This window comes from Octodon degus, unplaced genomic scaffold (assembly GCF_000260255.1).
Source record: "Octodon degus isolate 3935 unplaced genomic scaffold, OctDeg1.0 scaffold00073, whole genome shotgun sequence".
NCBI classification, from domain to species: Eukaryota; Metazoa; Chordata; class Mammalia; order Rodentia; family Octodontidae; genus Octodon; species Octodon degus.
This window is the reverse complement of record NW_004524649.1, coordinates 892,584-912,213: the sequence shown is the minus strand read 5'-3', so window position 1 is coordinate 912,213 and position 19,630 is coordinate 892,584. Positions and strand designations below refer to the sequence as shown.

Here is a 19,630-nt window from a genome sequence, read left to right as displayed (position 1 = left end):
GCTGAGCTGGCCCCCCACACACACACACAAATAATAATAAATTAAAAAATAAAATAAAATAAAAATAAATTGTACTCCAAACCTGTATTAAAAAAAAATAAAAATAGGGGCTGGTGAAATGGCTCAGTGGTCTAAAGCACCTATTTACAACAAGCTTAGCAAAGCACAGGGATGGTGGTTCAATCCCCCAGCACCACATGCCAGCCAGCCCGCCCCCTGGTGGGCTGAGCTGGACACACACACACACACACACACACACACACACAAATAAAAATAAATAAAATAAATTTTAAATAAAGGGACAATTTGTGACTTTTTAATCAGTACCTCTTGGTTCGGGTACTCAATCAAAATCCAGGGCACTTACAGGTTAGCTCAGTTGTTTAAGCACCTGCTTGGGCAAACCCAGTCAGGTGCAGGGGAGGGAGGTTCGATCCCCAGCTCCACATGCCTTACCAGACCTGCCCTTAAGGCAGCCTGAGCCAGCAAAAAAAAAAAAAAAAATCAAGACATACTAAGTGAGCTCTTCAGGGTTGAGCACAGCTCTGTGGGGATCTGTGGGGCTGACTGCACCCTGCCTCCACCCGACCTCACTATGACCATCCTTCCAGGGGTCTTACCAACCCTCACTTCTGCCCACTCGTAAACCCCATACCCTGGGAAAGATACCTCTGGGTTCTACTGCTTTTATCTAGTCTCATGCAACCCCTAACTGTGTAGCTCAGAGGACAAGGGCACAAGATTTTGAATCAGCCAATATAAATGACCTCCTCTCCTCAGCTGTGTGGGCTTGGACCAATTACTTGAGCTCTCTGGATCTGTCCCCTAATCTGTAAAATAAAGAGCTGGGGAGACAGCTCATCGGCACAGCGCCTGCCTGGCAAGCACAAGGTCCTGAGTGCGATTCCTAGTACTAAACATAAACAGCACTTCCTACGAGGCGGCATCTGAGTCCTGAGAATGGCAAGGGAAGTGGTGAGCACCATGACTGCACGAGAACTGGACTAAAACTTGGACCATGTCGTAAAGTAGTATCAGTGTAATCAGGGCTCCTCACAGCACCCTGGAGAAATTGCCAGTGGAAGAAAGGGTCCGTTGGGGCCGGGGAGATGGCTCAGTAGGATAAGCGCTTGACTGGCAAACGCAAGGGTCTGAGTTCAATCCCCGGTTCCACCAAAGGAAAGAAAGAAAGGGTCCATTTCTGACTCTGCAGGGCCTGACATATAGAAGACATGTAATAAACAGCCACTGAGCTGGGCTCGGGGGGCTCGGGGGGCTCGGGGGCTCCTGCCAGTTTTTCCAGCTTTCAGAGAAACAAAGGCAAGAAGGTTGAAAGTTAAATTCTAGCTTGGACAATTTAGGAAGATCCTGTCTCAAAAGGGGCTAGAATGTAGCTTACTGGTAGAATACCTCTGGGTTCAGTCCCGATACTGGAAAAAAAAAAAAAAATTAAGGGCTGGGATGTTGTTTTGTTCAATCCCCAGCACTGCGAATAAACAGCTATTGAATGAACCATTAAAGAGATTCTGTTAGGCCCTACATGATACAAAAGTGAATTCAAAATGGGTGTGGTGCACGTACACTTGTAATCCCAGCACTTGGGTGGCTAAAACAGAAGGATCATCATAAGTTGGAGACCAGCCTGGATTACAGTTCAAGGCCAGCCTGATCCTGTTTCTGCATAGCCCGGCCATTTGGAGGCACTAAGCAACATTCTGCCCTCATCTATAAAGGGCCAGGTGGTAAATAGCTAACGCTCCTTGGCCTATATACTGTCTGTTGTGACCATTTAATTCTGCCTTGTAGCAGTCATAGATGTGGCTGTGTTCCAATACAACTGTATTTATGGACCCTGAACGTTTAGTTTCTTATCGTTTTCACAAGGTAAGGGGGCCGAGGAGATGCTTCAGTGGAATAAGCACTTCCCCGGCAAGAGCAAGGGCCTGAGTTCAATCCCCAGTTCTTTCCCCCAAACAGTTAAAATGGAAAAACAATTCTTAGTTCACTGAGTGCAAAAGCCAGGGCTAAGGATGTACCTCTGGCAGAGCGCTTGTCTAGCACAAACGAGGCCCTAGTTTTCTTCAAGAACGTGTAAAATTTACTCCCAAACAAGTGGGCGGGGTCAGGGAACAGTTTAGGATTGGGTCTCGCCTGGTGGGCGGGGCGGGCGGGTGGGGTATAGTGACGTAGAACGCGGGAGTCTCGACAAGCCTGGATTGGTCTACTCTAGAAGCGTATATGCCATTGAGCCAATCAGTGCGGCGCTGCTGCCTGGCGCAGACGTTGCGTCACGAGGGGCGGGCGCTTCGCAAACTTGCACGCCCCCCGGGCTCACTTCCGGGCACAGTGGCTGCGTGACGTCAGGCGGAGGGCAAGTAAGTGCGGGCGGCTGGGCGGGCTGACATGGTTCCTTGTACTGGAGGTGGCCGGGGTCTCCACTGCGATCCCTGACCCAAGTCCCTGGTCTCCTACCCAGCTCTGGTCCCTGTCACGTCCGTCGTAGGGCTCCTAGATTTCCTCTAGAAAATGAAACTTGCAGGCCCCTAAATTTGTGTAAAACGATGCTTCTAAGACGGTGGGTGTGAGAAATAGCCAAAATTGCCAGCCTTTAGCTTGGCGTTGGGGGCTTCCTAAACACTTTGCTGAGCCTTAAGAGCAACGTTGGCAGCTCAGTGCTTCTGTAGACCCCTGTTTCCAGACGAGGAAACCAGGCAGCTGAAAAGCAGCATTTGGAGAGCCCAGCTCAAGCCCTTAGCTGACGGAGGCAGTAGTGAACCCTTGGCCCTGCGGACCAGATTTCTCCACTTCAACCTATAACCTCCCCGGCGCCTTTCGCTAGGATGACAGAATCATCTTAAGTCTCAGTCCCTTACGCATACACAAACGCACAGCTCCTGTTAGCTGAGGCTTTCCTTTATGCAAGCACTTCTTGCTTCACAATAACCCAGTCTCTATCCACTGTTCTCCAGTGAGAATACAATTTCCGGGGAACCCACGCTCTGCCTGAGGCCACCCAGCTGGGGAAGAATGAAGCTGGGATTTAAATCCGGGAAGCTGTGACCCCAAAGCCTGGCATTTAAGTTATTTCGTTGGCAAAATAATTTTAGAGTGGAATGGACCTTAGAAAGCTCCCACCCAAGACCAAGAGAGGTCCAGGTTGGTGGCAGGACAGTTTCATCCGGGGCTTTGCACCACCGCTGCCCCCACTGCGTCAGAATCTCTGCTGGCAACTTCTGATGCTACCCAAGTCGTCCAGCACAACCCCCCCCCCCTGCCCTCGCTCATTACCTGGAGATAACAGTAACAGAACTCATGCCAAATTTGTAGTGTCAGACTGAATATCCACAGTGCCTGGTGCTCTGAACATCAGACCACAAGTAGTCAGGTTGACCGGTTGCTACTATCAGACACCGGGTTTCTGGATTCCCTATGCAGGGGCCAATGAACAAGGCCTGTCGGCCAAATCCAGGATGTTGTACAATGCTCAAGTTGAAAATGGTTTTACATATTTCATGGTTGGGGGGGATAAAGTAAAATGTTTGTGTACCAGTTCTGTCCTCTTGTTGGTGTGAGGCACAGCTGAGTAGTTGAACAGGGTCTTTCTGGGCCAAAAAGCCAGAACTGTTTACTGCTTGGCCTTTGACAGAAAAAACTGACCAGTCTTCATTCCTTGCTGTGCAGTGTGTTTCCTTGTTATATGCTACATTTTTCTTTATTTGACCTAAATGTCTTCTCCAAACATTGGGAATAATGTCCCATTTCATCTACCTGTGGTATTTTACCATGTCAGACATGGGTTGTACTGGAACCTCAACTCGTTATTTTGTTTATCTTCTTTATTTTCTTTCTTTTTGGAGGGGTAGAAGGTGCAGAGGATTGAATTAAAAGCCTTCTTACGGAGCTACATCCTAGACTTTCTTAATTTGTTTGTTTGTTTTAGTTTGAGACAGGGTCTCACTAAGTTGACAAGTCTGGGCTTCATTTTCAACCCTCCTGCCCGAGCTCCCAGAGTTCAAAGACTACAGGAATATACCACCATGCCTGACTTTATTACCCAGTTAGATTCATCAGAGACCAGCCACTGTGCTGGATTTGGGGATTATGGCACATAACCTGACCAGAAAGACAGCCCGTACACCAATAAATAGAAACAGGATGATGTGACAAGACCACCCAGGAAGAAGTGATTTAATTTTTTTTCCTTTGAGCTGCACATGTTGAACTGAAGGCCGTACAGATGCTAGGCATCTGCGCCACTGCTGAGCTCCACCTCCAACCCAGGAGTGCTAGTTTGGGTTCCGGAGGTGGCTTTGACTAACAACAGGGGGCTGTGGGAAGAGCAGTCAAGACAGTGGACAAGAAGGTACAGGATCAGCAGGTGTAGGCCAGCCGTGTGTGGCCTGTGGGGACATCCAGGAAGCCCATGTGGCTGGAAGAGGGAGGGAACCTCTGAGAGGCAGGCAGTGGCCACACAGATTTGATTTTAAAGGGGATGGAATTAGCCTGGTCCAGTGGTCAGGGAAAAAATAAAAAAAGAAGAATATTTGGTGAAAGTTAGTAACTGTGGGGCTGGAGAGATGGCTCAGTGGTCTAAAGCACCTACTTGAAACAAGCTTGGCAAAACACAGGGACCGTGGTTCAATCCCCCAGCACCACATGCCAGCCAGCCCTGCCCCCTGGTGGGCTGAGCTGGCCACACACACACACAATAAATAAATGTAATAAAAATAAATAAATAATAAAAAAAAAAGAAAGTAACTGTGAAATTCCAGTTTCTGTGTCCGTGACATCAGCCTTTGCTTTTTCCAGTGCTAGGGATGGAATCCTGAGTCTCACGCATTCTCACCCCAGCCCTGGGCTATGGTTTTTTAATTCATTCATGCTACAAAAGAAGGAAGAAGGGAATTACTGGAAGGGTTTAAGAAATGAGAGACTTGAGCTGTGTAGCAAGACCCTGTACCAAATAAAATAAATGTTAAAAAAAAAAAAAAAAGTGAAAGATGCCCCTCTGCCTGCTGTGGATTGAGCAGGTAGAAGGGACAGGACACAGCTAGGGGACAGGACTGCAAGGGTCTAGGCAGGAGATAGGGGGTTTGGCCCAGGTCACCCAGGTTGGGGGCAGAGAGATGAAAGGTATCAGAGGCAAAAGCATTGTCAGCCAGAGTGGACAAAACTGACTAGCCCTCTCCCTCTCCCTCTCCTTCCCCACCTCCTCTCCCCCTTCCTCTCCCGTTTCCCTCCCCTTTCCCCTCCCCCTCGCCTTCCCTCTCCTCTCACCTTCTTCCCAGGTGAGCACTGCTCTTTGGACGCTTCCTTCCCTGGCAAGAGGCTCCTCTGAGCCAGCACCACCCACCCCTCACAGCCTGTGGCCCCTTTCCAGACTGTGGAGGGCAGTACTGGACCATCTTCTGCGTGACCCCGCCCCCTTGAGGGTGAGGACCAGTTACAGCTCCCAAGATGGTGAGTGACAGCCTCCTGCTCCCTGGGGTTCATGCTGTTGTCAGACCCCTAAAGTTGCACCTATCCTCTTCCCAGGCTGTAAGGTAATTTCTAAGCCAGATGTTGAATTCTTTCTAGATTTGTTTGTTCTTTGCACCACCAGGAAGAGAACCCAGCAGTACCCTACCACTGAGCTACATCCCCAACCTTTATTTTATTTCTTATTTGATTCACTACCTTGGTAAGTTGCCCAGGCAGGACTCAAATTTGCCATCTTCCTGCCTCCTAAGTACAAGAATTACAGGCAAGCACCACCGTGCTCTTGTGATGAAGTATTTCTAAACCTTCATTTGGCACTAAAATCTTCGCCTAGAGTTTTATTTTGTTTTACTTTCTTCAATTTGCTTTGTTTTTTTGCAGTACAGGGGATTGAACCAGTGGTGCCGTACTGCTGAGCTACATCCCCAGCCCTTTGTATTTCTTATTTTGACATCGTATCTTTTTTTTTTTTTGGCGGAACCAGGGATTGAACTCTGGCCCTTGCGCTTGCCAGGGAAGCACTTATTCCACTAAGCCATCTCCCCGGCCCCTGTATTTCTTATTTTGAGACAGTGCTATGTTAAGTTGCCTAGAATGGGGTAGACCTTGCAATCCTCCTGCGTCAGCCTGCCCAGTAGTTGCAATTGCAGGGATGTGCACTGCTCTGCCTGTCTACCTGGAGAAATTTTTTTCTCTCTTTTTTTAGATGAGATGAAGTTCATGTGCCATAACCTCGATCTCTCTCACAGTGCTGAGAATCAGGTGGGAGGCAGGTGCTTTCTGCAGCCACGAGCTGCACACCCAGCCTCGGGCCATGTTTCTTCCTTCCATTCCTGTGCTGGTGACCATGTGGATCGTGTCTGCCTTTGGCTGTCTAGGGGTGCCACGAGTGTCCTGGCCGTGCAAGAGCCCTGTGTTCTGGTGCCTCTGAATAGCCCACACCACGTGCCATACCCAGCAGGTCCTCTGCAGCCCAGGCTCTGCCCCAGAGACCCCCAGGTGGCTACACCAAGTAACGTGTGAAAGCCACTGCCCTGGTGGGGCTTTAGGTCACCTCACTGGGCAGTCACCAGCTTTCACAGAGAGACTTGGGCCAGGATCAGTGCTTTTCAGCTGTATGGATTGATTTTGGTTTGTGATGCTGGGGCTTGAACTCACACCTTTGCACTGATCTTCATCCCCAGCAGTTTTCTTTTTCTTTTTTTTTTTTTTTTTTTTTACAGAACCGGGGATTGAACTCAGGCCCTTGCGCTTGCCAGGGAAGCGCTTATTCCACTGAGCCATCTCCCTGGCCCTGCTTCTGAGATTTTTTTGAGGCAGCATCTTGCAATAGAGTTTATCCTTTCCTTGAACTTACAGTGTAACACATGCTAGTCTTGAATTCATGTCAGTTCTGCCTCAGTCTCCTAAGTGCTGTGTTACAGGCATGTACCACCTGGCCCAACCTTTTTTTTTTTTTTTTTTTTTTTTTTTTTTTGCAGAATCAGGGATTGAACTCAGGCCCTTGCGCTTGCCAGGCAAACGCTTATTCTACTGAGCTATCTCGCCAGCCCCTACTTTTATGTATTTAGTACAGGGCCTTGCTATGCAGCTCAGACTTGTAGTGACCCTCCTGTCTTTTAGCCTTCCCAGCGCTGGGATGACAGGCATGCGCCACCACACCAACTTTTTATTTTGAGACCAGGTCTCACTAAGTCACTAAATTGCCTGGGCTGGGCTAGAATTTTTTTTTTTTTTTTTCCGGAACCAGGGATTGAACTCAGTCCCTTGCACTTACCAGGGAAGCACTTATTCCACTGAGCCATCTCCCCGGCCCTGGGCTAGAATTTACAGTCTTCTTGCCTCAGCCTCTCAGAGTGCTGGGCTTACAGCTATGTGCCACTAGTGTTTGCATAGTTCCAGTGTTAAGCAGAAGCGTCTCTCAACTTATAATGGCGTTGCCTCCCAGCAAACCCATCATGCCCTGAGAATATAGCAGGGCACACATGCACGGGGTCCACTCAGCAGCACTGCACACTGTGGGGGTTGGCCATTTCCCCTCTTGGCTCGGGGCTGCAGCTCTCTGGCTCTGTCCAGCATCCTGAGAGAACAATATGGAACATCACTAGCCTGGAAAAGATCAGCAGCTACTCAAAGGACAGCAGCTTCTGAAACCAGGTCACATTTGCACTGTCATAAAGTCAGAAACCTTAGGTCAGGGAGCTAGGGCTATGGTGCTGTGGTGAGTACTTGCTGAGCGTGTAACACATACAAGGCCCTGAGTCCCATCCTCAGCATAAAAAATAAAAATGTAAACCCAGGGGCTGAAGAGATAGCTCAGTGGTCTGAGCACCTGCGTGGCAAGTGTAAGGACCCAGTTTGATCCCTTGTACCGAATGCGGTGCTGGCCCCACCACAGGCACCCCGAGCCAGCCATGGAGATTAGGCATGGTGGCGCACACCTGAAACCCCAGCACTGGGGAGGCTAAAACAGGAGGATCACTATGAGTCCAAGCTGCCTAGCAAGACCCTGTACCAAATATATAAAATTACAAAAAAAAAAAAAAAAAAGAAGGCCTGTACTCAAGCAGCTGAGGCAGGAGGATCTTCATGAGTTCAGGGCCACCCTGGGCTACATAGCAAGACCCTCTCTATCTCAGAAAAATGCCAGGGACCACCTGTGGGCCCCCAGTAAATGCGCAGGGCACTGCCATAAGAATCTGATGCTTACGGGATCTTCCCAGGAGTGGATTTCATGCCAGTGGCCATGTCATCACCATACATGGTCCCCCTGCCCAGGTCCCACTCCTGCTCCTCAAGGCTTCCAGTGGGTATGCCAGCTGGCAGTGCCTCATGCCGTTTGTCTCTCTTCCTTCCAGGGTGAAAGGAAAGGTGTCAACAAGTACTACCCTCCGGACTTCAACCCTGCAAAGGTAAGGGCTCCCCTTTTCAGAGAGACCCACATCATCCCCACACCTAGAGTCAGAGCCATGGCTGAGGAGGGACGGAAGCCACCGAGGCCTCTCTGCCCCACTCACTACACGAGTCTCGGCTGTCTCCCTCCTGGGTGACATGCAGGGCTCTGCTCGATGGCATCATTCCGTACCTGGCATCAGGCTTGGTGTGTTTGTAACAGCCTGGTGCATCATCCTCTTGACCCGCGCTTCCTCCAGGTCCCCTCACAGAGGTCCTCCCCAACCACGCTCTTCTGTCACATGCCCCTCCCACATGAGTCATTTCCCTATGTGTTACCATCTCCCCCACCAGAACCCTTGCTCCACGAGGGCAGGGCTGTCTGTCCCCAGCTCAGCACCTAAGCATCCCAGCTGTATGACTGTGACCACAGGTTCCTCCTGGCTATGGAAGAAGAGAAGAAAAGAAAACCTCACCTCACAGAATCACTGGCCATATAAGATGAGCCAAGTGTGTTGGCACACGCTTGTCATCCCAGGAGGCTGAGGCAGCAGGATTGGCATGAGTTCAAGGCCAGCCTGGGCTACATAGTGAGTTCAAGGCCAACCTGAACCACACACCCAGACCCTGTCTCAAAAACTAAATAAATAAAGCATATGAGATGTGTACAAACTTTACACAAATACTGCACCACATCACAGGAGGGACTTGAACATACACATATTTGGTTCACCCTGGGGGTTGAGCACCAACCTCCCGCAGACACCAAGGGAGGCTGTGTTCCTGAAGTTAACCACAAGCTTCCCCAAGCCCTGCCTGCCCCTTGCATTGCCAGACCTAACAGGGAGGCCTCTAGCCTGGGAACGTGCTGATCCAAAGTCTGGGGACATGGGGAACCCTGAGGACCCAGTTTATCAGAGCTGATTGACTCTCTCACCCTTGCCCACAGCATGGCTCTCTCAACCGATACCACAACAGCCACCCACTCCGGGAACGGGCTCGGAAGCTGTCACAAGGCATCCTCATCATCCGGTAAGGCCCTGGCACCCCCTGATTGGCCCAGTGTAATTGCATAGAGCAGAAAGTCATTGTGTCAGTCAGCTATTGCTGCATAACAAAAACAAAAACAAATCATTTGTTACCACTGACAAATCTGGCTGCTCCTGCTGAACTTGGAAGGCTGGGCCAACCTGTGCTCACATCTTTGGGAGCAACTGGCCTAGGACTGGCTGGTCCAGCAGGGCCTTGAGCTCCATCCATGCTGCAGCTCATCCTCTAGCCAGCTGCCTGTGCTCACACACAAGCCCACAGCAGCTTGCAGGGCCTCTTCAGACCAAGACCCAGAGCTGGCGCACTGCCCCTCCTTGCTCCTGGGTTGGCCAAAGTGGGTCATGGTTCCAGGGTTGGGGGTGGGTACCGCCTCTCCATAAGATGAATTGCAGAGACTGGGCTGGCAGTGGGGCAGAGATCATGGATGTGAGGTGGGTACAGACAGGGCTGGGCACGCCGGCACGGGTGTGGGCCATGCTCCTTGGGAGGCCAGCCAGAGGTGTCGCTTGAGCCCAGGTATTCTGGGCAGTGTGGGCAGCATAGCGACCCTGTCTCAAAGAACAAATGATGCTAGGATGGCCGGGGCCCTTCCTCCACCTTTGTCTTTGATTTCCAGCCTGTACCTTGGTGGCTGACTTATTATAGAGAGCAAAAGCCTGCTTGTGTTACCCCAGTGGAGCCAGCCCCTTGCCCTCCTCCCCCTGCTATGTCTCACTTCCCTTGGGGACTGCCAGCCCAGTCTCCTCTCAGCCCTGAGCCTGAGCAGAAGACCCAGTCGCAGAGTCACTGGGGAGTAACCCTTGAGGAAGTGAGGTGCCAAGTCCCAGCTGGACGTGGTGTTGCACACCTGTAATCCCAGCACTCAGGAGGCTGAGGAAGGAAGATCGCCCGAGTTTAAGGCCTACCAAGGCTACATGTGAAGACCCTGTCTCAAAAGAGCAATATAAAAGACAACTGCTCCCAAAAGGGACCTTGGGAGCCACAGTGCTGAATGTCACCTTGAAAGCCTCTTCTTTATGCTCCACAACTGCCCCAGTTCACATGCTGTGGTCTGGCCTGTGCTACCTCCATCATTTTTTTATTTTTGGTACCAGGAATCAAACTCGGGTCCACATACTTGACAAGCAGGCACTGTGCCACTGGGCTATATCCCTGGCCATGTTTTTATTTTTGAGTCAAGTTCTCTCTGATTTGCCCAGGCCAGATTTTACCTTGTATCACTCCTCCCTCAGCCTTCCAGCATGCTGGGGTGACAGCTGTGGCAGCGCACCCAGCTCACCATTGTTGTGTTCACATGACCAAGTCAGCTAAGGGCTCCTTTCTCGGGATATACCCTGTCACCAGGTGACTGCATGACTGCTCAGTGACAACACAGCAGCTTTACTAAACCCTGAGCAGCACTCAGCTGCCCTCTCTGCTCCAGTGTCCAGGAGCTGGGTGAGATGTTGCCTGTCTGTAACCACACCCACTGGGGAGGCTGAGATGGGAGATCACAAGTTCTAGTCCAGCCCGAGCAATTTAGCAAGACCTTGTGTGAAGATGTTAAAGGCGCGGAAATGTAGCTCGGGAGTGTGCTTGCTTAGCAAACAAGCCTGAGTATCTTGGCTTCACCCTCAACATTGCAAAAATATAAATCAAGTGTGTCTCCCTGACACAGGGAGGTGTTAAAGACACTGCAGTACCCTAGGAGGCTGACAGTGACTGGTCCCAGGTCCCTGTCACGCTGGGGAGGCCCAGCGTGTGACAGGAATCGTGCCAATTCCTTACCTGCTCCCTCCCTATGTCCATTGCAAGGGGACCACAACCACACCCATTGGAGTTGGCTTCTATCACCCACCCCTCCAATTAGTCCCAGCCCAGGGACAGTCCCAACAGGACAAGTGCTAGCAGGGTGCTATCTGGCCAGGCACACTGCTGGTGCACTCAGTAGTCCCAGCTCCCCTGGAGTCTAAGGCAGGAGGAACACTTGGACCCAGGCGCTGAGGACTGAGCAGTGTAACAAGACCCTTTCTGGAAAAGGAATAAACGAGTACCGTTTGTCCTTGTAGGTTCGAGATGCCATATAACATCTGGTGTGACGGCTGCAAGAACCACATCGGCATGGGTGAGCTCCCTACCACACTCACTGCTCAGCCTTGCAGATGCGGAGCCCTGAGGTGCTGGGCACTGCAAGATTCGGTCCCCTTCGGGGGCTCCTGATGAGGAATGGGGGACTGACACCCAGGATGCAGAGTGATTAGGAAGCCACACTTGGGTTCTTATGCATCTCTCCCTCTTCTGGGCTGAGAAAACCTCAGCAAGCAACTGAGCCTATCTTGCCTCTGTTTACCTCTCCATAAAAGCGACAATGCAAGGGCCTACGGTATAGAAGGTGCTTAGTAAAGCCAAGAGTGTGGGACCGGCCAGAGAACTCAGCAGGCTAAAGCGTCTGCTTAGGCAGACTCAGCAGCTAGAGTTCGATCCCCGGCTGTGCCAGCCCTGCCCCCAGGGTGTGCCGAGATGGTGACTGAGACTGGGTGTGGCGGCTCATGCCTGTAATCCCAGTGCTTGGGAGGCTGAAAACAGGTGGATCACTACAAGTTCAATCTGTAGTGAGACCCAGGAGACTTTGTACTAAACACATAAAAATAAAAATGAAAAAATAAAGCCCAGAGTGGTGCAGGCTTTTCATCCCAGCCCTCAGGCTGAGGCAGGATGATCACAGGTTTGCATACAGCCTGTGCAACTTAGCAAGACCCTGTCTCAAAAGATTCTGGATTCAGTTCCCAATACCACCAAGAGAAAAAATGACATCACCTGAGCCAAAGGCTGGGAAAGGCCAGCTGCCACAGCCCTTGCTGTTTCCCTCTGCTCGTGGCCTACAGGGCCAGGATGGTCCACAGCACCAGCTGCACAGCCCTGAGCTGGTGGGCAGACGTTTTGAATTCCTGGCTCCACTTCTGTTGTACAAGACACTGTCTGGGCTTCCCTTTGCCCTCAGACCACAGCCATCAGCACCACCCCTTCTGACCCGAGGGGGTTGTCACCTGCCCTCCAAGCACGCAGCTGGCATCAGGAGACCTCACTGGACCTCCTCCGACCCACCTGGAAAAGCCGTGTCCCCAAGGCTGCTCCCTTCCCAGAACAGTTGTGACCCAGTGGCCAACCCCGGAGGGCATCTCCTATGCTGACCAACAGGCTGTAAATCAGGATCCCAAGCGCCCTTCCCTCAGTCCCATTAATTTGCTCAACTGACTCACAGGACTTGAGGAACCCAGTTTATTATAAAAGTACATTCCAGGGGTGCTGGGAGTACAGCTCCTACACATACATAGCACGCGCGCGCAAGGCCCTGGGTCCCAGCACAGAGGACACAGTGAACAGGCTGCGCTCCCAAGCGTGCCCCAGTAGCTGCCCTCAGAGCCTCCAGGCGTGGCCTCTGGAAACTTCCACATCTGACCTTAGGGTTTCCGGGGATGTCACTGCATAGCAAGAGAGCCAACAAGGCCATCTGCTCAGAGCCCTCTTGGCCTTTCCAGGCAGCATCACTCCTTCAGGGCAGGGCAGGGCGGGCCTACCAGAGAGAGGTGATCACAGCAGTTCTCCAGGCCCAGCTCCAGTGGATGAGGCAGGAGAGATAGGCGATGACCTCCATGGCGGCCGAGGGTGTGCTGGGCCTGGAACCAGGACAGAAGCCGAGATCTCAGCCAAGCCCAGCACCACACACAAAGCCTCAGATCCGTGAGCTCAGGTGGCCTCCCAGAAAAGGGAAACTGAGGCAGGCCACACTATCCACCCAACAACATGACTGTCTTGCTAGTTTATGCTTTATCACTCCTGGTCAGAAGCCATGAATCTAAATTACTTAATCAGAGCCAGTGCTGCTGTTTACACATGTAATCCCAGCCTGGGCTACAGAGGCAGACCCTGTATCCTATGTCAGAATTAAATAAAATTGACACCTCTAAAAAAGTAGTAACAGACAAAGACTTTTTTTTTTTTTAGAAAGGGTCTCACTGTACAATTCAAACTGGCTTTTTTTTTTTTTTTTTTCAAACTGGCTTTGAACTCACTGTGTAGCCCGGGCTGGCCTCAAATCATAGCAATCCTCCTGTCTTAGCCTCCCTAGTGCTAAAATTAGAGGTGTGTGTCACCACTCCCAGCTCAAAGCCAACCATGACTAAACATCTGCCAAGTGCCAGGCCTGATTTGCAGCAATTCCTGCCTCAGCTTCAGTGCTGAGAGCCCAGTGAAGCATGCATTATAGTCCACCTCCTTGAATAAATGGGGAAACTGAGACCTGGAGGGGAGGGCACCCAGCCTAAGGCTGCACAGATGGTCAGCAGTGGAGCTGGGATTCAAATCCAGACCCCTGGTGTGAGCAGCTGAGGGTGCACCCAGGACATGTCCTGCCCCACTGGACCCCAGTGCCTGCTGGAGGTGGCCATCATGTGGGCAGAGCCGCTCTACCTGACCCAACCTGTGCCCGAGGAAAGATGCTGGCATAGCCTGGCCTGAGCCTCTTTCTCTCCTGCCCCACAGGCGTTCGTTACAATGCAGAAAAGAAGAAAGTGGGCAACTACTATACCACCCCCATCTACCGGTAAGGGGAACAGGAGCAAGGCACAGGTGAAGGGGACTGCAGATACTCTCCTTGAGCCATTCTGCCGTCAGGGAACATCCAGAACCTTACATGGCTCCCACCTTCAGCAAAAGCCAAGCTCTCTCTTGGGCTCACACGGCCCTGCTCCTCCCTCTGTTGTCCGCCCCTCTGCTGTGTGTCCGCAGCCCTGCTGCCCCCCTGTCCTCTCCCCTCCACGCTCCCACGTGTGCCTTCCACTGGAGCACTCTTCCCATGAGTGAGTGAGGGAGTGAGTCCACTGCAGCCTCCTCCAGCTTTCTGTTTTGTCTGTGTTTGTGCCACTGGGCATGGAACCCAGGGCCCTGCTTGCCAGGAGAGTGCTACAGCCCTGCCCAGCAGGGTGGGACCCCATTGCAGGGCTAGCAGCACAGGTGGCCATGAGCACTTGGGCATGAGGAGTGGCCCCTGCCCCTACCCTGCCAGGTTTCGGATGAAATGCCACCTGTGTGTCAACTACATCGAGATGCAGACCGACCCCGCCAGCTGTGACTATGTGATCGTGAGTGGCGCACAGCGCAAGGAGGAGCGCTGGGACATGGAGGACAATGAGCAGGTGCTGCCCACAGGTGAGCGCACCTGCCCCCCAGCCCTGCCTGGCACACTGAGGCCTGCGCCCAGGGCCCCAGGGCCACCCTTTTCTGGCCGTTGCAGAACATGAGAAGAAGCAGAAGCTGGAGACAGATGCCATGTTCCGCCTGGAGCACGGGGAGGCGGACCGCAGCTTACTCCGCAAGGCCATCCCCACGCTGAGCCACCTCCAGGAGGCTCAGAGCGCCTGGAAGGACGACTTCGCGCTCAACAGCATGCTGCGCAGGCGTTTCCGGGTAAGGCGGAGTGCGTGGGCGGGCCCTTGACCTGCTGGCCTTGTCAGGGTGGCTTCAGAGGAGGGGAAGGAACCGAGGATCCGTACCACGTCCCCACTGTAAGCAGATCTTTTCACCCTCTGTGGGTGTAGTAGTTGTGTCACACTAGTGTTCCCACAGGACAAGGAATGTTACACAGGAAAGGTCCAGCCACAGTGATACTAGCTAGTGGGGAGTGGCAGCTCCATCAGTGGGAACTATAGACAGGCACCCAGCCAGTCGCTGGCCCAGACATCAGTGCAACCATGACCTGTTAAGGTGGACGAGTGAGGGGGTGACCATCACCAACAGTTATGTGTAGAGGCCTCCCTCACAGGAGCAGGAAGAGGAGCCAGCTGAGACCCCCTAGCTGCAGAGCTCACCCTGCCTTGTGTTGTCCCTGCCACAGGAGAAGAAAAAGGCCGCCCAGGAGGAGGAGGAGCGGGACCAGGCACTCCAGGCCAAGGCCAGCCTGGCCATCCCGCTCGTGCCTGAGACCGAGGAGGACCGCAGGCTGGCTGCCCTCCTCAAGTTCCACACTCTGGACTGTGAGTGACCTGGGGCAGGAGGGTGGTGCAGAGCAGGGCAGCCAGCTCTGGGCTTCAGTCCTTCCTCGGGTGCTTTGGGGGGGTCCCAGGGGTGGAGCTCAGGGCCTCATGCATGCCTGCCAAGCACTGTGACACCGAGCTATAACACCAGCCTTTCCTGCATCCCTAAATGTCACCTCTCCCCACCCAAATGTCCCTCCTGCCTTCAGCCTATGAGGACAAGCAGAAGCTCAAGCGCACGGAGATCATCAGCCGTTCCTGGTTCCCCTCTGCCCCAGGCCCCAGCTCCAGCAGCAGCAAGGCCAGCAGCATGCTGAAGAAGCTGGCCCAGGGCCGCAGGGCCGGACCCCCTGCCTGCAGCCCCATCACGGTGGGCGACCTGGGCATTGTGCGGCGGCGGTCTCGGGAAGTCCCAGGGAGCCCCCAGCATACCACGGATGCCTCCACAACCCAAGAGCTGCTAAGGCTGCAGGGGGACCCCCAGAATGGACCTGCATCCCCCGAGGACTGCCCTAGGGGCACAATTGAGAGCCTCAAGACCAGTGTGCATTGGGAACAGGAGGAGAGTAGCCAGGATGAGCCCCAGTCCCCAACAGGCTCCTCCCAGGAAGCAGACACCCCACATCCCAGCTGTTCCTCATTGGTGGCCGACTACTCAGACTCAGAGAGCAGTGAGTGAGGGGCCTGGTCCTAGCAGAGGGATTGCCTCCAGGAGCCCCTCCTGGGCTGCAGGCCCTACCATAAGCCTCCCCACACCTTGCCTTCCCACAGCCTCAAAGTTATTTATTTAGTCCAGCCCAGGGGGCCTGTGACTTGTGGGACCCCAACACCCCAAAATTAAAGCTCTGTTCTTTGCCTCTGCCTTGGATTAAAGTCTGGACCCTGAGACCACAGTTGATGCATATGACCCTGAGAGGCCTAACTTAGCAAAGTAAAAAGCAGAAGGAACCCAGGCAGCAGGAACCACCTGGGGAGGCCAGGGTGGGACAGATACCAAGCTCCAGGCAGCCCATGGGGACCTCACGAAAAAGTCCTAATGGCCCTGGGAACGGCTTTGGGTCCACCAGCGCGGCACACTGCCCACACCGCAGTGTTGGAGAGGATGTCATAAACACCCACTGGACCCCTGCTGTCTGCCGGCTCCTGGGGGTGTGGCAGGAAAGATGTACTTTTGGGAGCTATCTGTGGCCACCTCTCTGAGGATATTAGCCTGCCGGCTCTTCACATGGAACGACGGGCTTTAGAGAGGCAGTTAAGAACTTGTCTGACGGGCTGGTGAGATGGCTCAGTGGTCTAAAGCACCTACAAAAAGCAAAGGGACCGCGGTTCAATCCCCCAGCACCACATGCCAGCCAGCCCTGCCCCCTGAGCTGGCCACACACACACACACACAAATAAATAAAATTAAAAAAAAAAAAAGTTTAAAAAAAAAGAACTTGTCTGAGGTCCAGCATGGTACTTCCAGTACTTTGCGAGACTTGAGACAAGGGAATAGCACAGTGAAGCCCAACCTGGGCAACCTAAAGAGACCGTTATTTCAAAAGAGCTAAGGGGGGTCCCCCAACCAGTGCCTTGGCGTAGTGAGACAACCAGGATTAAAATCAGACGTCCTTGGCAGGACTGGATCTCCAGCGCTGCCTTTGCCAAGTCCACCAGTATTACTCCTCTGGCTGGAGACCGCCAGTGCCTTATAGTGCTATCCTTATAGTGCTATCCTGAGGTTTAAGATCAGGCTGACCCCTGCCCAGACACGCTAAATACAAGGTCTGGTGGCATCCAGAGGCCCGTAACATGCCACTTAGCGGTTCCTGGGAAGTCACTATCACGCTGGGATTGTCCCAGCGGATACCGGGAACTCTGCAGACTGGCTGGCGCGCAAGCCGCCGAGAGCCCGCCTCCTGCGCTGGTTCCCGCGCGCCTGCGCACTGGCATCCGTGGGCGTGGCGGCAGCATGGCGCTGGAGTCCATCCGCTACAAGCCGGGCTCCCTGCAGGTGCTCAACCAGCTGCTGCTGCCCCAGCAGAGCCTCTACGAAGCGGTGGTCTCGGTGCAGCAGGCCTGGGAGGCCATCCGCGCCATGAAGGTGCGCGGTGCCCCCGCCATTGCGCTCGTCGGATGTCTCAGCCTCGCCGTGGAGCTGCGCTCCGGCGCGGGCGGCCCGGGCCCCGCAGAGCTCGCGGCCTTCGTGCGCGACCGGCTGAGCCTCCTCGTCACCGCGCGACCCACCGCGGTGAACATGGCCCGCGCCGCCCGCGACCTGGGGGCCGCTGCGGCCCAGGAGGCGGCACGCGACGGCGCCACCGAGGAGGCGGTGCGGGAGAGGTAGGGGAGCCCGAACCACGCATTGCCCCAGCGGGAGCTACCACCTCTGGGTGGAGAAACCGAGGCACGGTATATTTGAGTCCCATGCCCCCAGGTTCGAGGGCTGGGAGGCTGCTCCGGGCAGGTGGGCACCCTAGTCCTACTCCCAACCCTGCAGTCCTTAAGCCTGCCCGGCCCTCGTGTCACCTCCATCTTAGCTTGAGTTTTGCAGGAATTGTGCTTTTTGTCACCCCAGTCACACCATGTTCCTGAAGTTACAGGCTCGCTCTAGGCCCACGGTCTTTGCAAGAGCCTGTGCTCCCTTTCATCCCCTTGTCACATTACCCTAGTCTGATTCTGCTTTTTTCCTTCACTTTATTATGAGCTCGTACCCTGCCTTCCTCACCCCACTGTCCTGCCTCAGCCTCCTAAGCAGCTGGGATTGATTACAAGTGTGCTGTGCTGCCTCGCCAGTGGGGCTGAAATTTCTGTTTTGTTTGCTGCTGTGCCCCCTCCTATATCAGACACACAGGAAGTGCTGGGAAAGTGTGTCACATGAGCACACAGAGTGACAGATTTGTGATGGTGGCAAAAGCATCCAGGCAACAAGGGGCTTCCAGCAGGAAAACCCCACATAACGGTCGCGGGTGGACAGGAGGGGCTGGCCTAGGCCCTGAGGTCTCAGGCTGGTGCTGAGAGCCCCTTGTCCTCGGCCCCAGAGTGATCCGCTACGCCGAGGACATGCTGGAGAAAGACCTGAGGGACAACCGTAGCATCGGGGACCTGGGAGCCTACCACCTCCTGGACCGGGCAGCCCCCCAGGGTGGCAAGGTGAGCGTGCTGACCCACTGCAACACTGGCACACTGGCCACCGCTGGCTACGGCACAGCCCTGGGTGAGTAGACATCTTGAGGGGGATAACAAAGGGCCACTTTGGGGTACAAGAGAAAGAAACTAGGTGGCTGGCTGTAGCTCAGTGGTGAAAGCATAAGCTTTAATATGCATGAGGCCTAAGGTTGAATCCCCCCACCAGAAACAAGAAAGGAAGAGCTAAGGGGGCTGGGGAGACGGCCCAGTAGAATAAGCGCTTCCCTGGCAAGCCCAAGGCCTGAGTTCAATCCCTGGTTCCGCAAAAAAAAAAAAAAAAGGAAGAACTAAGCCTGAACTACTGTACCCGCACAAAAACAATACATAACTGTATTAGTATAGATGCCCTTTATTTTTTTCTGTATTTTAGGGAAGGGTGTACAGGGTGTTCAGGGTCTCACTACTAGATCGGACTCATAGTGCTTCTCCTGTTTACAGCCTCCCAAGTGCTGGGATTACAGGCACATACCACCACACCCAGTCTCAATCGCATCTCAGTGCGCCCCGGGGGCAGGGCCAGCACAGCAGGCCCCTACACCTGCTCACAGGTGCTTTAATGCGCTGAGCTATGTGGCCAGCCCAAGTGTAGATACCCTTAAGGGGCTGGCTTCAGGTCCAGGGGCTCAAAGCATAGCAGACCTCTTATATAATGAGGTCTGACAGGTTCGTGAGGCCGGCGGCGCTGAGGAGTGGGGCGGTCTCGTGGTTGCTGGTGAGCCTGCGGCGCGCGTGTGGGACCACGGCCCTGAAGATTAGCCACAATGGCTGAAAATGGTGATAATGAAAAAATTGCTGCACTGAAGGCCAAAATCTGTCATCAAATTGAGTATTATTTTGGAGACTTCAATTTGCCACGGGACAAATTTTTAAAGGAACAGATCAAATTGGATGAAGGCTGGGTACCCTTGGAAATAATGATAAAATTCAACAGGCTCAACCGCCTAACAACAGACTTCAGTGTAATAATAGAAGCATTGAGCAAATCTAAAGCAGAACTCATGGAAATCAGTGAAGATAAAACTAAAATCAGA

The 19,630-nt window shown here is 53.2% G+C and overlaps 2 protein-coding genes across 2 annotated transcripts in view; both read left to right on the top strand.

Moving 5' to 3' along the window:
- The first annotated feature begins 2,313 nt into the window (after window positions 1-2,313).
- Ccdc130 (coiled-coil domain containing 130) lies at window positions 2,314-16,288 on the top strand. The gene is made up of 10 exons (XM_023720247.1): window positions 2,314-2,375; window positions 5,289-5,460; window positions 8,337-8,390; window positions 9,320-9,402; window positions 11,469-11,524; window positions 13,942-14,002; window positions 14,465-14,607; window positions 14,693-14,865; window positions 15,293-15,431; window positions 15,641-16,288. The coding sequence occupies exons 2-10, from the start codon at window positions 5,458-5,460 to the stop codon at window positions 16,108-16,110; spliced, it is 1,182 nt and encodes a 393-aa protein (XP_023576015.1). The 5' UTR covers window positions 2,314-2,375; window positions 5,289-5,457; the 3' UTR covers window positions 16,111-16,288.
- Window positions 16,289-17,371: 1,083 nt separating this feature from the next.
- The window catches only part of Mri1 (methylthioribose-1-phosphate isomerase 1), a gene marked incomplete at its 3' end in the record, with an annotated part of 5,728 nt that continues 3,469 nt past the window's right edge, over window positions 17,372-19,630 (top strand). Inside the window, exons 1-2 of the mRNA XM_004635634.2 lie at window positions 17,372-17,753; window positions 18,452-18,627. Coding sequence (XP_004635691.1) covers window positions 17,383-17,753; window positions 18,452-18,627 — 547 coding nt within the window. The remainder of the gene's footprint in view (window positions 17,754-18,451; window positions 18,628-19,630) is intronic.

Bases quoted from the DNA above. Each gene is read 5' to 3' on its own strand.
- Ccdc130 (XM_023720247.1), top strand. The intron at 8,391-9,319 runs GTAAGGGCTCCC...CCTTGCCCACAG, and splicing joins CGGACTTCAACCCTGCAAAG to CATGGCTCTCTCAACCGATA. The intron at 15,432-15,640 runs GTGAGTGACCTG...TCCTGCCTTCAG, and splicing joins CAAGTTCCACACTCTGGACT to CCTATGAGGACAAGCAGAAG.